Raw genomic sequence first — 20,108 nt, 5'->3', positions numbered from 1 at the left:
GTGGCCTTTCTCATTCTTCATACTATTTAACAGCAGCCTTACTATAGGAATCTACACAACTAGGACTGAACGTGTTTTTTCAAGCTTTGGTTTCTGAGCTTAAGCACTGCTAAGCAGTTCAACTACAGCCAGTAAGTTACTGAAACAATTATTTTAGTACAACATAAAAATTACTACTTCCTGAGTAGTAATACTATTTTTTAGTAAACAGTTGCAGAAACCAGTGAAAATTACACAGCTGTATTCAATGCTTTTAATAGAAGCATTTATTAAACAGAATGAACAAATTTATTTTCTGTATGGTATCTTGACAAATACATTAGCTCGCCTATTTATATATTTAACATGGAGTGCTTTGCCAAGAGTATCAGCATCTGTTTGGTACATACGTGACTCTCTCTGGTTCTAATTATCTTCAACAATTAAAAATCCATGTTAAAGGAACTATGAATCCTGCTGATAGCAGCAAATTGATACACAGTATTAACTGACATCTGGTTTCTGTATATTGTAGAATTTAAGTCCTTCCCCTCGCTATTAAAAGTAATCATTAACCACAACCAGTTATTGATAAACCTTTAATATGTCCTTGAATGATTGGCACTTTTGCATCTGGAATGGTAGTCTTAACTGTCCAGCGAAAAATCAAAGTGAATTACAATAACTACTAGAGTTTTAATTCTGGAGATGCAAGTAACTGATTCTGAATATGCTGATACTGAATGTCTACCACACTGCAGATGCCTAAAATGCAATGACATTGAAATGTCCATCTTTTAGACATACAGTGCGAGTTTTTTTCTAGTCTCTTTAGTAGCATTTTCAGCATGTTGAAAGCAGGATGAGTTGGCAACTGAAGAACCCATGAAATGCAAGAATCCTAGTTAGCTAATTCTCTAGCGCTACAATTTCAAACAATTCTGAGTTGCAAAGCTGCACAACAACCCCAGCCTTCCTATAAACTACCAGTATAAGAACCCAGCCTTTTCAAGCAGTCGAACAGCTGATCCCCACTGCGTACCATACCGCTGTAGTTACTTTCATCTTTGCTAGTTCTATAAACAGTGGGATGGCATTCTGCTAGTTCGAATTCTGCTCTAGATGTTTCCTAGAACTGTCAAGTTATTCAGCTACAACTAATCTGAACAGTACCTGAAAAGATCAGAATTTGGTCACATCTTAAGCTCCGGTATAATAAATCCCTGGTTATCACATTTATAATCTATAGCTTGCCAGCTTGTAACAGCTCTCTAGAAAAGGCTTCATCCATTACAAACTTCAGACCTTCCCTAGAGCTTAGGGAAGAACAGCTTCTACTGTTCTTGCCCACCATGCAACTGGACAACATACACTTCTCCCAACACAGAAGGTAGTTATAACAATCAAAGGTGCTATTTTAACATGTTAGCTTTTCTAGATAACCTGTTATTTACCAGTATCAAAGTAGACACCGAATCGGTCACAAGGCGTTCTCAGATGTGGGTTGACCTTGGCTGGACACCAGGTGCCCACCAAAGCTGCTCTATCACTCCCCTCCTCAGCTGGGCAGGGGAGAGAAAATATGAGAGGCTCATGGGTTGAGATAAGGGCAGGGAGAGATCATTCACCAATTACCGTCACGGGCAAAACAGACTCAACTTGGGGAAAATTAATTTAATTTATTACCAATCAAAATCAGAGTAGGATAATGAGAAAATAAAAACCAAACCTTAAAACACCTTCCCCCAACTCCTCTCTTCTTCCCAGGCTCAACTTCACTCCCAATTTCTCTACCTCCTACATGGGGGTTGCGGTCAGTCCATCACACGTCTCTGCTGCTCCTTCCTCCTCAGGGGGAGGACTCCTCACACTCTTCCCCTGCTCCAGCGTGGGGTCCCTCCCCCGGGAGACAGTTCTCCATGAACTTCTCCAACACGAGTCCTTCCCACGGGTTGCAGTTCTTCACGAACTGCTCCAGCGTGGGTCCCCCACAGGATCACAAGTCCTGCCAGCAAACCAGCATGGGCTCCTCTCTCCATGGGTCCACAGCCTGCTCCAGCACAGCTTCTCACGGGGCCACAGCCTCCTTCGGGCACCCACCTGCTCTGGTGTGGGGCCCTCCACGGGCTGCAGGTGGAGATCTGTTCCACCATGGACCTCCACGAGCTGCAGGGGGACAGCCTGCCTCACTATCGTCTTCACCAGGGGCTGCAGGGGAATCTTTGCTCCGGGGCCTGGAGCACCTCCTCCCCCTCCTTCTCCACTGACCTTGGTGTCTGCAGAGTTGTTCCTCTCACACAGTCTCACTCCTCTCCCTGGCTGTAGTTTGTTGCCCAGTTGTTTTTTTTTTTTTCCCCTTCTGTTATCCCAGAGGCGCTACCACTGTCATTGACGGGCTCGGCCTTGGCCCGTGGCAGGTCCATCTTGGAGCCGGCTGGCATTGGCCCTATCAGACACAGAGGAAGCTTCTAGCAGCTTCTCACAGAAGCCATCCCTGTAGCCCCTGTCCCTGGAAACCCAATACATCACATTTCTGAATAAACACCATAAGTTTCTATTGTGATTCATTTGAAAGTATAAGGCCTGAACCTGCCAACAGAAGAGTCTTAGAGTAAAATTCATTATCAGTTTTAACAAGATGTTTTCATGCTTACCTACAGCAAGATATGTATTGTTATGCAAATCTTGTAACAAGTAGTATCTAGCAAACCCCAATGTCCTCAAGAGTCCTGGTGATGTCTGTATAGCTTCTTGCAGGCCTAATCATCTTCCTGCACACACTCATTACAGAAGTGACTTGTAGCTAGCAATTAAAAACAATTACATTAATATTGAGTTTATGCACAAGAAGCTAAAACAAATTTCCTTCTTTGGCCAGTACATCTGACCTTACCTGTAAAATTATTCTGACACAAAAAACAGCTGCTAACTCTAGGGAGGTAGGAGAAACCGTTTAACTATGTAGAAATGCATTCTCTTTTCTACTGCCCCATATCATTCCTACAAAGGAATTAAGCCTCCACTGAACACTGTTAATGAAGGCTGTTTATTCATGTGCTAATGGCTTCCTCAGAGCAATACAAAAGTAATTGCTGCCTCACAGTTCAGAGTGAATAGGGAAAGGTAGCAGTTGGACGTTCATCTTAGGTGACACAAAACACATCAGTGCCTTATTCCAATTTAGTCTTGGTCAGGCTTTTACTCTGTTCTAAAAACGTGCCTCTGGTCTTCCATATGTGCTGTTTTGGTAATTGAAATATTTTGCTGAAAACTTTCGAGTAGACAGTTTTTACCATGTGGACATTAATACCTTGGTATAGAATAAATTTCATACCAAGATGCAAGGATTGTGTTATTTTGATGAACATTTATTATATATTTTGGAATTGTGCTGCACACTGCTGTAATTTACAAGCTACATACAAAGCTGAACCAAGATACTGAACCCACACACAAAGGATTCTTAAGGTAGATACCCAGATTTGAATGTGCTCTACATCTTCTGTATCATCACCTGAAATTTACCTGCAAAGAAAAAGCAAAGTCAGATCAAAGTATCACTATTAGAGTTATTTTTCTGTAATCATTTTGTTAAAAGAAATAGTAAGGAACATTTCAATATTACGGTTTAATTGTGAAAAATTAGCCATTATTTAAATTTAGCATTTAAATTTAACTCCAGCTGAACAGCTTTTTCCTTCTTTTCTTTTTAAGTTGATCCATATCCCACATCACAACAGTTCCGTCAGCTAAATCTAAAATTTGTGCAAAGTCTGTGAAAATTTTTAAATCCACCCTACAGCTTGGGTAGTTAGAATGGACCTCACTTAATAACTTTTTTAACAACTTCCGTAGAGAAAAAGCATGTATCTAGTTGTTTTTATCTTCACTTGTTCAAATGGCCTTCTGGAGGTACATCCTTATGCATTTGATGCTTCCAAATGTGAATACAACTTTTTAGTTTTGCTTTCCACTCAATATCATGAAGGTTCACCCTCTGTTGCTATTTTCTAAACACTAAAGCATTTAGTGACAAGCCATATCCTGAAGTTCATACTGAATCCTATGGCCCAGCAGCTTCAAATTAATCCCACCTTGATAAATGCTTCTACAGTGATGAAGTCAGTAAGGAAAGTCGCCAAATGAGCTAATTATTGAATACTCCAAGAACTACTTACATGCAGGCATTGATGAAACTTCAGCTGTTACAATACTCTTTATTCCCAAATTCGATAGGCCTCCTCTGATTAGTCCACAGGTAAATGCTAAATACTAAATATAAAGTTGTACTTTAAATAAGTGTCAAGGGTGAAGCTTGTTGCTAAAGATTGAAACTAAGTACTCAAGAACAAGACTTGGACAATATAAAACTATGGAGGTTTTGTTACCGTGCTTAAAAGACTTTGTCATGTCTCTAATAGATGAAAGCTCCGATATTTGGCACAGCAGAGCTCACAATACAGATTTCTCTTGTTAGAGGCACTATCTTGAGTCACCTGTTTCTATTTCCATTAAACCTGTAGGAACTTATTGTCCTTAAAGCAATTATTCCCAAGACTTGGCTGAAATTAGCAACTGGTATTAAAGTCAACGAAGGAGAAACAGTCCAAGATAGCATTCTTGGACAGGCCACATCTTAGAATACAAGGGCCTGCAGATATTTAGAATGTGTGTTGCAAAACAGAAGAAACATCTCACCAAACACCAAAAAAAAAACCCAAGGACGGTAGCCTGCAACCATGATGACTAAGATGATCAAGAATTAAGAAACCATAAAACAGAACTGAATGCCCCATTCCTAAAACCCACCTGAATCAAAGTGCTTTGTAAGAGGTTCTGCAGAGACACTGATTTTACTTACCTAAACTATTACCCTAACTCAGCATCTACACTCAAAACTACTTTTAATCAGTGGAAGATCTTTCTGAATGTTCATAGAATCTCAGAAGCTTGTTCTAGGTAACAAATAGTGTTTTCCAAATACGTTTTGGAAATTTTAAGAAAGCTTCTGAAAGCGCATGCTTTCCAAAGAGAAAGAAAGAATGAATTTGTGTGATAGTGGCAGATAGAGGCAGACCAGCTCCTACCATCAAGTAACTCAAACATGACAACAGCAAGTTTCACAGCAACTATGACCATTTCTTGAACCATAAATCAAATCCGCTGTTCCAAAACAAGATGCATTTCTAAAAAGCACAGGTTTTAGAGGCTAAACTTTAGCTGCCCTTTTGAAGAGTTTGCATCCACTCAATTACAAAATGTAAAGTTATTATTAATAGATCAAGATAATTCAAATCAAACTGGTAGATCCCAAGGATAAAACTGAAGGGTACCTTTGGTGCATGTTCTAAATACTGCTTTCCTGCAGACATTTGTGTCAAGAGACGAAATTTATTGTCTTGAAGGACGTAAATACCCTGGGTAAAAATTTAAAAAAGGTGTTTTAGTTAAATATGCAGTAACATGCAATCAACATTTTATGTGAAGGGATTTGATTTGTAGATACAATATAAATGCTCTCAAGTTGAAAAATGAAATTTTAGATTAAGGCATATGTGATTTAAGTTTAAACTGTATTATATACTTACATAAAATATCAAAACAAAAGAAAAGATACTTAATTGTGAGTTTACAACAAAACCCCTAGATAATAATATGATCAGTTAACCTAAAAATGTTTATTTACATTCTTCTTGGAAGAGTTCTTCCAGTGCTCAGAAACAGTCACTCCACATTAGAAGGTCTTTGTTAATCTATCAAATGCATGCTGATTTTTACATTCAAATCTTAATCTTCATTTGGTATGCAATTCACTATTCTTATTCTCAAATTCAGTGAGAATTATCTACTTTAATGGCGATACAGGCAACAACACCCAGCAGATGATCAAATTATAAGTCTAGTGTTTTCTACATTACAATTGTGTACCATAATATGCATTTTAATAAATTACGTATGAACACAGTATAATTTAATCTACACCTGTAATTTTAATTTCTTTGCTAATGACCGTGCTACTTTAGAACTTCATAACCCTTAAATTAAGGCTGCATATAGAACTGAGACGTAAGCTCAATACTGCAGCTTTCTTTGAATTCAAAAACAGATTTCTAAGATAATTATTATCTATTAAAGTTCTTACTTGATAAACAGTTCACTGAAAAATAAAATGTATTCTATTTGGCACAATCCTTGTACAAATTCTCTTGTTTCTACTTTGATACAACAGGAAAATAGCCATAAGAAAACCAAGTCATTCAAAAGGAAAAAGATTTTTTACTCTAGCAAAATGGCTCCTTAAATTATTTTGATCTTGCTTTAAGACCTGCGGCTGTTGATACAGAAAAGGACATAGATACAACACAGTGTCACCAACATGCAAATCTGGGAAGTTTTTCAGCTGTTTCTTATACAAGTATGTTCAGTAGGTAGAGTGCAACTAAGTGTCTCAACTGCCGAAATCTTTAAATATTCTTCAAAATAAAAAAATTACTTCAAGGCAGACATTCTATTTAAATAGATGTTAAGACAGCAATATCACTTTCTCACACTAGTTTTCTACTAAAATTTATCGAGAGATATATAAAAAAGTTCCTGTTTAAGTGTTAAGCAACTGTAACCACTACTGTCCTGTCAGTTTGTAACTCTGCAACAGTGCATATGAAATTCAAAGCATTTAGTATTTTTATAATTATAATTATAATTGTGTTCTGAAGGTACACGCTAACATGAACCATAAAAACCTGCTTTTTAAACAAAACAAATAAAAAACATTTTGCGTTTCTTATCAGGTAATTAATTGTAGACCGAGAAAAACCAAAAATGCGCTAGTAACTCAAAACTGTTACCGATTTTATAAGTTAAATCTTACTCCACAGCATAAGTACCTGATGATTAGTCCTTAGATTATCTATTTGTTTTTTGAATACAGTTGTCCAAAAATCTTTGCAAATGAACTTCATAATATCTAATTCATCCTTGAATCTGGCAGTATCTTTTGTAAACCTAAGAGATAAGTGAGAAATATATCAATAACGAAGGTACACACAACTTGATGGATTAAACAGAAAATACAAAAAAATGGTACTATGCAACATTATTTCTGAGGCTGTTATAGAAATTAGTTTTCCAACCATTGCACGGTATCATTCTAGCATCATTCTGCATTCATCAAGTATTTTAACTATAGAGCAACACAGTGTTATCTTAATACCTGCAACATGACAGCAAAACAAACGGTTTTAATTATATGATTATTAAAACCAGCTGAAGTACAGAAAGATGCAAAGCACTCCATCAGTTTTATCTTCAACTAAATGTCTAAGTAGACGATAAACAAAAAGCTCACATCTATACTACTGCTTGGAAGGAGTCCTTCAAATATGCAAAAGAGCACTAACACATATGAACAAACATGTAAAACTTGTTCCTCATTCCCAAAAAGGGACCTCTTTCTCTTGCTTATTTCAGAATTCTGTCCCTTTATCCTCCTTGAGGGTCCTTATCTGGCACTAAAGCCCCGCTTTATTCAACGAAAGCATGACTTCAGAGGCTCAAGAGTCTCCACACGACCTCAGAACGAGGGCGCTGAAGTTGGATGTGCAGCAAGTCATCGTGCATCCCCAAAGAGCCTGGGGAAACAAGGAGGCAACGTGCTCGGTCACGAAGTTCCAAGGACTGAGAGCGCTTTAGAAAAACGAAATGGAGTAGCCACTCATAAAATTACGTTTAAGAAATAAATTAGAAAGAGAAGAAAATCATGAAACATACCAGAAGTAGGAAACACGCAAAAGTAGGTCTACAAAAAGTGCACTTAAAAAGGCTTGTAGGTATTAAAAGTAACCATATACCCCGACTCAAGTTTTCACGACGGAAAGCACGGGGAAAGCACACACTCCACAACCGTCCTGTCGTATTCAAACACAGGTCCCCGCAAGAACCAGATGCCAGAACGCGTAACCGGAGGAACACAGCCGCAGCGTGACCCCTGTCCACCCAGGGCGGCGAGCCGCCTGCCACCGAGCGGGGAAGGCGCCGGGCCCCGCAGGCCGGGCCGGAGGGGGCGTGGGCCCTCGCCGGGCCGGCGCAGGGGAAAACCCCCGCGGACGAGCACCGCCCGCCGGCCCCGGGAGCAGGGAGAGGGGCGAAGCTGCGGCAGCGGCGGGGACTCACCTCTCGATCAGCCCCTGCCCGACGCGGAAGCCCATGCTCTCCAGCTTGGTGGTGCAGCGCCCGTTCTCCTGCAAGACACAAGGCGCCGCCGCCGCTTTTTTACCCCGGCCGCTGCCGGGCGGCCCCCGGGGCGGCCCCGGCCCCACTCACCCCTTCGCCCTGCTCGGCGGCGCGGTACAGCCCCGCCACCATCTCGTTGTGCAGCAGCAGGAAGAGCGCTTCGTCCGCCATCGCTGCTCCGCAGCGGGGATACCCCCCCCCCGCCACCGCCGCCGCCTGGCCCTCACCCCCCGCCCGGCGCCGCGGCAACGGCCCGCCGCCGCCGGGGCCCGCCGCCGCCGCCGCACCGCCCCTTCCGGCCGGGCCCTGCCAGCCTGTGACGCTCCCCACCGAGGCGGAGCGGCTCAGCAGCGGCCGCCTGACTGGTTCTCCCCGTCGGGGAACCGGTCCGCCTTCCCGCCCGCCGCCGCCTGGGGAAGGCCTGGCGCGGCTGGCTGGCGCGGCCGAAGCCTGGCCTGAGGCGGGACAGGGCCTTTGGCGTTATGGCTTCCCAGAGCCCGCTGCCTCGGGCAGTGGCGCGGACCGGGGCTGCACAAGGGAGTGCGGTGAAGGGGAGACAGAGCTGGGGGGCGAGGGCACCTCTGCCCCGCGGGGCTGCCCCCCGCCCGCCCTGCCGCTGGGGGCCGAAGGGGGGTGTCGGGGGCGGGGTACTGCCTTCAGAACGTCACTCGTTCATTCGCCTTCCGCTTCCCGCCGCTGTGAAAGGGCAGCGGGCCCCGCGCCCGGGGCCCACCCCAGCCTCTCCACAGAAACGGCACCGGCTGCCGGGCGGGGAAGAGCGCCGTTAGAAACCTCGCCGCCCCAGGCGTCAGGAATAACGTCCGGTAACGGCGTTTTACAGCCGCTAAACGAGAGGTGGCTGCCGAAGCCCAACCCACGGAGCTCCGGGTGGCGGGTGGGAGGCGTGAGGGCAGGCGCGGGACCGCCCGTGAGGCCCCCACCGCCAGCCCCTGCCTGCGCGCCACCGGGCAGCGCGCCAGCCCTCAGTAACGTCCCCGCCTATTGGCTCGCTTGGCGCGGCGGCCTCTGTAGCGGAGCGGTGATTGGCCCTCGCCCGACTGCTTGCGTGCCGGCCTGTCGGCCGCATAGGGAGAGGGAAAGTAGGATGCGTCCTAGGTGGGTGGGGATAAACGTCCTCGAAGTGGCTTTCTGATTGGGCTGCGGGAAATTGACGCGTGAGTTCCCGTTAGCTCTGAGCGATGTCACTCCGGCGGTCCCTTTGGTGATTGGTAGAGCTGGCGGGCAGAGGCTTCCAGTAGTTGGTCGGTCGGGATGCCAGTCAGCCTCTGGGCCCTGTGATTGGTGGGCCCGCTCAGCGAGCCTTTCCCACAGGGCGTGCCCTTTCCCCTCGTGCCCGATTATTGGCGGTCGGAGGGGAGGGCCGAGGCGCTATTGGCTGCGCCCTCCCGGCCCGCGGCTGCCGGAGCGGAGGGCCGCCAGGCGGGCCGCGCCGCGCGTGGGCGGGGCCTTCCCCCCCCCCCCCCCCCCCCCGTTACCCAGCGGTGCCTTGCGCTGGGCCCGGCTAGGCCGCGCTGCGGGCGGGATGGCGGTGGCGGTGCGCGCGCTGCAGGAGCAGCTGGAGAAAGCCAAGGAGAGCCTCAAGCACGTGGACGAGAACATCCGCAAGCTCACGGGACGGGACCCCAACGATGTGAGGTGAGGCGGGGGGCGCCGGCGGGAGGGGCGGTGAGGCGGGGGAAGCGGCCAGGCCGGGCGGGCGGGGGGGTGAGGGGGCTGGCGTGCGCCCTGCTGGTGTCCCGGGGGGGTGGGGGGGGTGGCGGTTACGCGAGGGGCCCGCGCGGCGGGCGGCGAGGAGCTGCCCGCGGGCCGCCGTCCCCGCAGGCCGCCGCCTCCGCGCCCTTCTGCGGGCCGTCCCCGCTCCTCTGGCGCAGCGCGGGGGGGGTGGCGGGGCCCCGGTCCCGCTGGTTTGTTGGCGGCGTCTGCCCGTCGTGGCGGGGGTGGGGGGGACGCAGCCGTGGGGTGCGTGAGGGAACGGTCGTGGCCGCGGGCACCCCTGGCTGGGCGAGCTGCAGAGGCTCGGGGGGGCCGGGGCAGGCACCGCTAACAGCGCCCGCTGTCTCTTGCAGGCCCCCTCAGAACAGACTGTTAGCCATCACAGGCCCTGGTGGAGGTAGAGGGCGTGGGAGCTTATTGCTAAGGTAAGGAGCCGCACAAACGGGCAGGGGGGTTTCTTCCACCCTTTGCCCTGGCATTGGTTTGCTGACCTTATGCTAGGATGTTTTATATTTTTCGTCTGATCCTGTTGCTTGTCGTACTGCTGTTTCAGTAAGCAGGCTTGAAAGCTGGCCTACGGGGCATTTGGAGTTTTATGTCACCACCTGAAATTTAGAGTAGCTTCTCATTCTGAGTTATAACAAGTTTAAACTGGTGGTTTCCCCTAACCCTTTCAGCTGTTAGCCTGAAAAATAAGAGGAAACATCGGAGTTAAGGGAGGTGTTATGTGGTATCTGGGACCTTGTCTCTTTGAGAACGTTCAAAAGCGATCTCTCAGTAATTAAGAAACTGGTAGCTGTTCCAGGAGGAATAGAAAGAGTTGAAGTAGACAGGAATTTTAAAACAGGTGTAGGTAAAACCATTAGTGTTTTGTTGTGGATTTCCTTTTTTTTTTTTTTTTAAACTTTTTTTACCTCCTTTCCCCTGCCCCCTCACCTCAGTAGAATCAAAAGGCCAATTTTTGTTCAGTAGTTCTTTCTCAATGGAGTATATAGTGGATTTTTTGATTAATTTCAATATTAAACTGCTGGTTAAGACTTAATACATCTTGAAAGTTATTGCAAATATGAACGCTTGAACATAATGAGACTCCTTGTTTTAGTGTAGCTACTCAATTAAGTAAGTGCAGAAATTCAAGTTTAAATTAGTTGGTCCACAAGCAGTATGTTTAAACACTTTATTGCAGTAGTAACAGTAAATGATGATAGAGCCGAGTAAAATTTATTGTTACGTCGTGACCACAAAGCCAAAATACGGTTTGATTGTGCAGGTTTAAGCTGGACCTGGGGTTAGCCTAACTTGTTCTGAGATCACAAGTGTTTTCTTTTTAGGCGTGGATTCTCGGATAGTGGAGGAGGACCCCCAGCCAAACAGAGGGATCTTGAAGGGGCAGCCAGTAGGTGAGTGCAAAAACTGATGCAGTGAACTTGCTTTATCAGAATGAGAATTTATAACAGTAAATTTAAAATATTTAGATTCAATAACTGTTAATAACTGGTGACTTTCACTGTCTTCTTCAGAGATTACATATTCAAGACTTGTTGGAAATGTATTTGGATTATAGCAATTGACTGTGGTGAAATCTTTTTTTTTTTTTTCATACTGTATAGCAATATAGATTATAGCAATAATATAAAGATATAGCAATACAAAGACTCCTGGAATTTTCTCTTTTACTTGTTGTACAGTCTGCTATATTATATTCTGCTTAGTAGCCCAGATTTGCTTTACAGTAGACACAAATTGAGTTATGACTGAGATCTTCTGTTCAATAAATTGAATGCATACAGTCTGACAATAGACTCGCATTTTTAGCTTTCACATCTGGATGCAGATCTGTCAGATGTGATTGATTATAGTGACCTTCATTATAGTGAGATTCATTCTATGGGCACTTAACTGCAATGGCAGTTCTTGCCTAAAGCAAGGCTTGCTTTTGAATTTTTGAGTTATTGCAAAATTAATACTGTGAAACGGCTTTACCAGTAGTAAAGTGCTGTGCCACAAAGCTGAGAGTGAAAGTTGAAAATCACTTTTACTTAATACATGGCCTAGTTGTTCGTTGTGAAAGCCTCAGTTCATGCAAGTTCTCAGGTCCTAAGTGCTCTGCTCCTCCTCACCTGTTTTCTAGGTATTTGGCTAGGTAACTTAAATAGCATTTTCCATTTGAAAGAGCATACCAACCTTTATATCTTGATGCATTTAAATCTGTCTCATGATCCCCTTATACCAGTAGCCATTTTGGAGATTCTGGAAAAAGAAAAGTGCAGACGTTAAACATAAGAAATAAATTCCAAAGGTATTCTAAAAAGTCAAATATGGTAGTAATGTGGGCTCTTCTGTTTTACTTTACTGTGCAAGTTGTAGTAAAACTTAAACTGTTTTCTCACACTGATTTTTACCAACGGTAGATTGTCTGTAAAATGCTACTTACTGGTCATTGGAACAGCAGGGAGATTTTTACCGAACATTTTGGTTCTTCTGGCTAGATATGCTGACTTGTATTTTTCTCATGGTAGAACACATGCTGTCCTAAATATATGTTCTCTAGTGACCACTAATGCTTTTTCTTCCTCAGGCTGGGTGGAGAACGTCGGACAAGAAGAGAATCACGCCAGGAAAGCGACGCAGAGGATGATGATATTAAAAAGGTAATACATGATAAATGGAGCTGTGCAGGAAGAAACTTACTTATCTGGAACATGAACAAAGTAGTTTGTTTTTCTTTGTTGTAGCCAGCGTTGCCATCTTCTGTTGTTGCTACCTCCAAAGAGCGAACACGTCGAGACCTTATACAAGATCAAAATATGGATGAGAAAGGAAAACAAAGGTATGCAGAAATCTCTTCTAAGCACTAATGTGGTACTTCCGAGTGCTAGCATAGGAAGTAGCTTTAGATTTAAAAAGTATTATACAGGTGCTCTCAGGTAACAAAGATGATGTTGAAGAGGTGCCATAATGGTATAAAATTGATTTTAAAAAATACTCTCTCAAAATACTTCACAGTGGTAACAACACATCGTTCACTTCACGCAACTGACAGGGGTTCTACTTCTCAGGCCACCTACAGGACTAGGTTTGCTAGTGCTATTGTAACTGATGGTCTTTGAGTAAGACAGAAATATATATATAGCTTCATTGGTTACTTAACATTTTGGACTGTTACAACTGTCTTGGTACATAATTTATTTTGCTGGTTGAAGGAGGCTTTTGGGTGTGGGTTTTTCCCTTTTTTTTTTTTTAAACACAGTAGTTCCATCATGTGTTGCTTTTCTCTTACTACTTTCAGACTCATTATTGTGTGTACCGTCTCGCCTTCCTTTTGCCTGCTTCTTTTTAGATTCCTCCTATATATATCTCCTTTTTCCTATATTCTATTTGTGTCAGGGTAGCTCATAAAAATTCTTGCTGAAACGCAGTTCTATTGGGAAGAGGTGTTGGAAAAGCAAATTTGCACCTGTGTCCAACCTCTTGGACTCCATCCACTTCAGTCTGCAGCTCAACTGGTCCAATAATAACCCATACCTCAAATAAATGGAAGAATGAGAGCTGGAATAAGGAACTATAGAGAACTTCTCTGATAAGAACCACAGATCAGTTAGCACAGACAAGGCACTTCGCTTGCTTCTTTTACAATTACAACAGCCCTAACAGACTGCCGTTGTTTCCATCACCAGTTTCCAACTGCTTTCCTTGCAGAAAGACTTTCAGAATTCTTAGTGGACTTCCTAGAGTTTCAGGCACTAAAAGTTTGTTTCCTCAGAATTGTAGTTTTACTGTTTTGCGCTTTAGTAGTCTTCTGGGGAGATGAGAAAACCAGTATTGATCTCTGTGTGACTTGTGGTGGAATGAGGCTCCATAAGAGGACAGCATCCATTGAACTCTTGATTTTGCTCCATGTCTTCTGGGATGTCCTTCATATACAAATACACTTTGAGTAATCTCTAGCTCTCAATTGTTTATTTGTTCCGGTTTCTACTGTTTAATATACAAGTACCTTTACTTCTCCACATCAGGTTTGTGCCACTATAGTAGAGTGGTACTGAGTGAAGAGAGTAGCATTTCCTTTCTCTCTTAATTGGGTAAAAGTTCAAGGCGAATAAGAGAGTCTGCCTCTTGCTATAGAGGCTTAATTTGGGATTAAATGGAAAGAAAGACAAGATGAAATTCAAGAAATTAAATCTTGTTCAGAAGAAGGGAATTCCTTGAAGAATTTCGCTTGTTGAAGTTTTCTCAAAACAACACTTAATTGGATGAGAGGAATTCTGGCTTCATCCCACAGGGCAGTGTCTCATTGTAGAAGATACTGTTAGGCAAACTGTGACAGATAAGCTTTCACTCCCCTGTGGCTCCATTTCTCCTTAATCCTCTGAGCGGGGCGGGGGGGTATGTTTTTCAGAAAGCCCCATGACCTTCCAGTTCACTGCCTTATTGATAGCTCACACTGTATTTACTCAACCTTTTCTTCAGTACTCTCTACTTTTGGATTTTATTTTATTTTTTTTTAGTATTTCTTTAGTGTCATTATTTCCAGATGTAAAATGTGCAGGCTTCCAACTTTCCCAGTGCTAACTGCGCTGTGTTACGGATAAGAGCTGTGTCCTACTCTTAAGCAAAATATGATATGTCACTGTAAATTATATCCTTGGCTGTTGGCACAGTCGATATGTGTTTATTCCTAATGGCCTTTAGTAATACTGAGCCTTTAAAAATAAACATCTCTGAGGTGGAAAGTGTCTCTGATTGTTTATGCAAATAAAAATCTTAGTACTTGAACTGAATCTCAAACTTCTTTTTGTTTTTATTCAGGAATCGACGTATATTTGGCCTGTTGATGGGCACTCTTCAAAAATTTAAGCAGGAGTCCACGGTTGCTACTGAGAGGGTACTTATTTTTAGTTCTATCAGATTGTAAATAATAAAATTGTGTGGTTAAGCTGCTCGAAATAGGAATGGAAATTCTGCACGGTGTAGGTTGCAGGTGCAACATATTGGTAAGAGTGCATGTAGGTTTTCGTTTGGTTTAGTTTAGTGGAATTGGAGGCAGGGACTCCAGCAATTTCATGACTTTACAACACTATTTCTGACCATTGCGGAAGTGAAAAGGCAGTGTTTTGATGATGTTTTTTTTTTAATTGCTGAACATTTTTAAAACATGTAAACCACAAGATTATTATCTTTTTTCTTGTTTACATTATTTGGGGATCATTTTAAAGTGAATGGCACTTAATCACGTAACTATTTAATAGATCATAGGCTACTTCTGTAAATAACAGTGAATCAGTATTGCTGAAGCAGTGCCCACTCTGATGTGTTCCAGATGTTTAAATTAAACCAAGTATACAGAAATGTATGGTTGTATTATGCTATCCATTTGCCTACAAATGGTTTCCCCCTCCCAGTACAGATAACAAGAATTCCCATTTTTAATAAATGGACATGTGATTGTACTGAAGTGAAGGCTTTGCAGAGCTTAGTGGTAACTTCAAAAAACTTGTATACAGGATGGTGATAACTTTATTCTGAGTATACTCTTTTAAATTGTGGAGGGTATGGTATTTGCTTACTGTTGCCCTAAATGGGTTATTCAGTTAGTAATAATAACCTTTAGATTAAAAAGTGTTTGGAAGTTCTACTTTCAGCAGTCCAGTGGAAGCGGATACAAAGTCTTTCAACTTAAAACCTTTTCTGTGTAGTATTAGCATAGCTGGCTTGCAGTGTTGGTATTGATTACTTTCAGATTCAGTATTTGGATATCCTGCTGTTTTATCTAACTTGTCATGTGGCACATGAGAAAGGACCAAAGTTCTCTGTTGCCTGCTTGCCTTTAGAACAAAAAAGCTACTGATTAGGATGATCTAGAAATATGGAGTCCTTGTCTAATTTATAGTACTACGTGTTTGCATAAAGCAACTTTGAGGAATTACTGCTCTTTGCAACATTTTTCTGAGAATTTGTATAGGAATTGTTCTCTTCATCCATAAAAACTTATTATAAATCAAAGTTGAGGCCCGAGGAGTTTTATGACACAGCTATTTTGTTATCTAGGCACTAAATTCTATTTTTTTATTAGACAACTATTGTACAATCTGAGCATATTGCTGTCTAGGACATACAAACAGGGCATTCCTGGATTATAGCAATATATCTAATTAGTGATGAATATACTGGTAGTATTTGCAATGTAATTTGTTTTGTTGGTCACAAACAGCAGTCTGCAGTCCTTCATTTCTTTCTTGGGGAAATGACTTTTTTTCCTTCCAAGTGGAATACCTGAAATCTATTTCTTTTTTTTTCTGCCATTGGGAAAAGAAATGTGTTGAAGCTTGTATTGAAAATTCAAATCCAAATTGAATGATAGAAAAGCAGACAAAAAATCCACAGGGGCCCATAATTTTATAGTTAACCCACAAAAAATCAGATGCCAGCAAGCAATGACACTCTTTTTTTCCATTACCTGTAATTTAGGAGATATTTCTTAATGTCATTTTAGGAATGTCTTTAATGGTGTAAATAATTCAAAATTTTAATTGGACCAAACTAGAACACTTTCTTGATTTGGAAAAACTATTTAAGATACTTCTTTATTTATTTTAGCAAAAGAGACGACAAGAAATTGAACAAAAACTTGAAGTGCAGGCAGAGGAAGAAAGAAAGCAGGTTGAAAACGAGAGGCGAGAACTGTTTGAAGAAAGACGTGCTAAACAGACAGAGCTGCGGTTACTGGAGCAAAAGGTTGAGCTTGCTCAGTTGGTGAGTTTTAGTTTTGCTCTTGATCTTTCTCTTAATCTTGTTTAAACTATTCTTGTGTATCTTAGGGTCACTTTCTTTCATTTCTCAGCAAGAAGAATGGAATGAACATAATGCTAAAATAATTAAATACATAAGAACGAAGACAAAACCCCATTTATTCTACATACCTGGTAGAATGTGTCCTGCTACGCAGAAGTTGATGGAAGAGTCACAGAAAAAGATGAATGGTAAGTGGCCTTTGTGATACAAAGGCCCTTGTTCATGCCTCCCTTTGATGTTTGCTGTACAAATTTCTTTTAAGTCTCTCTGCTTAAATACATGAATTTCATGGTTCGGACAAACTGTTCGTGCATGGGTGTTCATCATAAGCGAACATTACTCTTTCAGTGACTTATTTTTATGTTGGATGTGCTTTGATTCTCTTACAAGAAGTCAAAAGAGGTGTATGCATAATCTCAGAGGTATGTGTTTAAAACATAGTCTTTTTATATTAGCTTTAGTACCCAGATGTATGCCAGCGCAGCAATTTAGTTTTTAAAAAGGCAGATTCTATGGATTGAAGACCCAAGGAAATGCAGGTTTTTGCAAAGGATTTGAGAAGTTTTCTTAAGCACAGCACTAGAACTTTATGATGATTTTTTTTTTAACCTTAATGTGTGTTCATTTCTGTTTCACAGGATGACTATATTTTTCTTTGGAAAACAATTTAAAATACTGCGGTTGATGGTAGTCCTACTGTTCTTTTTTATTAAACTGAGAATGTATTGGGTTTTTTCTCTTAAGGAGCTTGTCTTCATTGTGTGGGGTTGGGCAATAAGAGAAGCTAGCTCACCTGTCTGAATAGCTTACATTATTTAAGCTTTCTTAATACCTAACCAGCTTTTTGCTGATTCTTACTGTCTTTTGTTTACCTTAGGAAGTATAACCTTGTTAATATATAAATACCAGGAAATTAAGGTATTATTTTGATATACTGTTGGTTGGATTGATTTTAATGAAGTCAAAAACTCTTTTTGTTAGTGTAGATTTAGGACTTTACTGTTCTGATACTCAGCTGAGCTGACTATCCTCTTTGCTTTGTTTCCTTAAGGTAACTAGCAGTCTTTTTCATTATGCATGAATGGTTTGCTACTTCAGAATGAATAAGGATACAGTACTTATAAGTTAAAGCAATTTAATAACTTATTAGCTCATAATTAAGGGGGAAATATACTTCAGTGTCTGTAGATATCTGAAACTTATATATGCATTTATTCCCTAGCACTCTTTGAAAGCAGGCGAAATGAATTTGCAGAGCAGATTAACAAAATGGAGGCCAGGCCCAGAAGACAATCTGTGAAGGAAAAAGAACAGCAGGAGGTGCAGAATGAAGAAAAGAAGGAAGAACAGAACAAGGAGCAGGAAGAGGGTAAGGTGGCTCAGCAGGTGGAAGAGTTGGAGACAGGTAATCAGCACAATGATGTAGAAATGGAGGAGGTAGGGGAGGAAAAGGGAAAAATAGGTTCAGGGCATAGCGATGCAGAGAAAGAGCAGGAAGAGGATGAACAGAAACATGAAATGGAGATTAAAGTAGAAGAGACTGCCGAGGTGAGGGAGAATGACAAGCAACAGGATGGTCAGCATGAAGAGGTCACAGTTGTAAAAGAGGAAAGTGAAAACATTCAGCCAGTGGATAATGAGCAGGATGTGGCTGAAATGAATGAGGCAGATAGTGTAGAACCTGTAGAAAATGAAAATGGCAAAGAAGCGGAACCAGAAACAGAGTGTGATGCTCAGTCAGAAAAAGTGTGTAATGTTCCTTCTCCCGAGAAGGAGAAAGGTATTAAACCGGAAATGGAAGCTGAACCTGAAGAAAAACAGGAGAAGGCACCTGAAGCTCAGCCAGAACCTGTGGGTGAGGCTCTGTCTCAGCCACAGTCTGTGCCGCTGCCACAGTCACCTCAGTTGTCTCAGTCCACTCAGGATACAGAGCCCCAGGCAGACAAGGATGAAAATGCTCTGGTGTCTGTAAAGGTGGTCGAGGCACAGACAGATCAGAGTCAGACACCAAGTGTAGAAATTAAGAGTAAGACTAGGAGTAGAAGCAGGGGTAGGGCAGGGAACAAAACTGGTAAGAGTCATAGCCGTAGTAGCAGCAGCAGTAGTAGCAGTAGTACTTCGAGCAGTACTACTACTGGAAGTAGTTCCAGCACTGGCAGCAGTAGCAGTCGGAGTAGTTCCACCAGCAGCAGCACTACAAGTGGAAGTACTAGCAGGGACAGTAGCAGCAGTAGCTCTAGCAGTAGTGAAAGTAGAAGTCGAAGCCGAGGAAGAGGGCATAACAGAGATAGAAAACGCAGAAGGAGCACAGACAGGAAGCGAAGGGATCCTTCAGGAGTAGATAGAAGTCACAAGTCCTCAAAAGGTGGGAGTAGAGATGCCAAAAGCTCAAAGGATAAAAGTTCAAGATCTGACAGAAAGAGGTCTATATCAGAAAGTAGTCGGTCAGGCAAGAGAACTTCACGGAGTGAAAGAGACCGTAAATCAGACAGGAAAGACAAAAGGCGTTAACAGAAGAGACCAAGCTTCCTTAGCCTAATCTTTGCAGCGGAAGATTATTTGAGTGAAAGGATTCCTTGTAAGGAGGAGGAGAAGGCTGCCTTAAGAATTGCATGCTGTAAAAAATCTTTTGGAAAAATGCAGACTGTTTACCAGGCATTCTTGTACTTTTTACATAATTTTGTAAAAGGTTACTTACCAAAATTATGTGAAGTTCCTGAAAATGTAAAAATAAAAGATTAACACTCCTTTGCATCTTTTTTTAAATATCCTGTACTCATTCAGATCCTCTGTATATTTTAATAGGTAAACCTTTAAGTAGATGTGATCACTTCTTCTGTATCATACACTTTTTTTTTTTGTAGAAATAAATGTGCGTTTTAAATAAATTGTTTGAGATGTCCTGTTGACAATTAAATTCCCCTTTTAGATCATATGTAGGGAGGCAGTGTTGCAGGAAATGTAAAATTTTGCTTTTCCCCTCTCTTCCTTGCAAGGATGGGAATCTTAAGACCCAGTAAAGCGAGTAATCTCTCCAGTGCTGGGTAGGAAGGGAAAATAATTGATTTGGATCTATACCTTTTGTTTTCTTCTGTAATCACAAGCTCTTACTCAATTCTATCTTCCAGTTTTAGAAAGCTTTTTCCTATCCATAGGCAAGCAGTGATCAAATGGGAATGTTAACACTGGCCAAGATAGCTCAAGTCAGTCTGGAATACCGCTCTTACCTGCCTTCTGCAGGTGCTTTGGTAGTATTTACACCTATGTTCTGGTCAATCTGTTTAATGATGTTCCTTGCTTTGATGGCCAGTGGGGGAAAGACTTCAGCTTGCTTCTCAACCAGGATTCTTTTTATTTTAGTTGCAGACTAA

The 20,108-nt window shown here is 42.3% G+C and overlaps 2 protein-coding genes across 4 annotated transcripts; one reads left to right on the top strand and one right to left on the bottom strand.

The window, feature by feature from the left end:
* Positions 1–70: 70 nt before the first annotated feature.
* On the bottom strand, positions 71–8,482 carry TRAPPC6B (trafficking protein particle complex subunit 6B). 3 transcript variants are annotated; one of them, XR_014228835.1, is made up of 9 exons: positions 8,302–8,482; positions 8,152–8,219; positions 6,867–6,984; positions 5,313–5,396; positions 4,158–4,251; positions 3,456–3,504; positions 2,634–2,782; positions 2,248–2,425; positions 71–2,145 (listed from the first exon to the last, which is right to left on the bottom strand). XR_014228835.1 is itself a non-coding variant. In XM_082318064.1 (6 exons), exons 1-6 carry the CDS (start codon positions 8,380–8,382, stop codon positions 3,473–3,475), a joined length of 477 nt encoding a protein of 158 aa, XP_082174190.1. In that variant the 5' UTR covers positions 8,383–8,481; the 3' UTR covers positions 3,327–3,472. The 3 variants fall into 3 exon arrangements, 1 of the variants encoding a protein (XP_082174190.1); XR_014228834.1 differs by having other exon boundaries at positions 71–2,425; XM_082318064.1 differs by lacking the exons at positions 71–2,145; positions 2,248–2,425; positions 2,634–2,782 and having other exon boundaries at positions 3,327–3,504; positions 8,302–8,481.
* Positions 8,483–9,706: 1,224 nt separating this feature from the next.
* On the top strand, positions 9,707–19,434 carry PNN (pinin, desmosome associated protein). The gene is made up of 9 exons (XM_082318281.1): positions 9,707–9,867; positions 10,299–10,370; positions 11,277–11,345; positions 12,524–12,596; positions 12,681–12,775; positions 14,755–14,830; positions 16,543–16,698; positions 16,787–16,925; positions 17,960–19,434. The coding sequence occupies exons 1-9, from the start codon at positions 9,755–9,757 to the stop codon at positions 19,246–19,248; spliced, it is 2,082 nt and encodes a 693-aa protein (XP_082174407.1). The 5' UTR covers positions 9,707–9,754; the 3' UTR covers positions 19,249–19,434.
* Positions 19,435–20,108: the final 674 nt, after the last annotated feature.

Source organism: Platalea leucorodia (genome assembly GCF_965183815.1).
Source record: "Platalea leucorodia genome assembly, chromosome: 7".
NCBI classification, from domain to species: domain Eukaryota; kingdom Metazoa; phylum Chordata; class Aves; order Pelecaniformes; family Threskiornithidae; genus Platalea; species Platalea leucorodia.
Note: the sequence above shows the minus strand (reverse complement) of the source record. Positions and strands in the feature narration are given on the sequence as shown.

What these genes read in the sequence shown, in the direction of transcription:
- TRAPPC6B (XM_082318064.1), bottom strand. Translation starts at nt 8,382, where the DNA reads ATGGCGGACGAAGCGCTCTTCCTGCTGCTGCACAACGAGATGGTGGCG. An exon ending in CCGCCGAGCAGGGCGAAGGG is followed by an intron (nt 8,220 to 8,301) that starts GTGAGTGGGGCC and finishes TGTGTCTTGCAG; the next exon opens with GAGAACGGGCGCTGCACCAC. An exon ending in ATTTAGAACATGCACCAAAG is followed by an intron (nt 4,252 to 5,312) that starts GTACCCTTCAGT and finishes CTTTATATTTAG; the next exon opens with TATTTAGCATTTACCTGTGG.
- PNN (XM_082318281.1), top strand. Translation starts at nt 9,755, where the DNA reads ATGGCGGTGGCGGTGCGCGCGCTGCAGGAGCAGCTGGAGAAAGCCAAG. An exon ending in CGGGACCCCAACGATGTGAG is followed by an intron (nt 9,868 to 10,298) that starts GTGAGGCGGGGG and finishes TGTCTCTTGCAG; the next exon opens with GCCCCCTCAGAACAGACTGT. An exon ending in GATGAGAAAGGAAAACAAAG is followed by an intron (nt 12,776 to 14,754) that starts GTATGCAGAAAT and finishes GTTTTTATTCAG; the next exon opens with GAATCGACGTATATTTGGCC.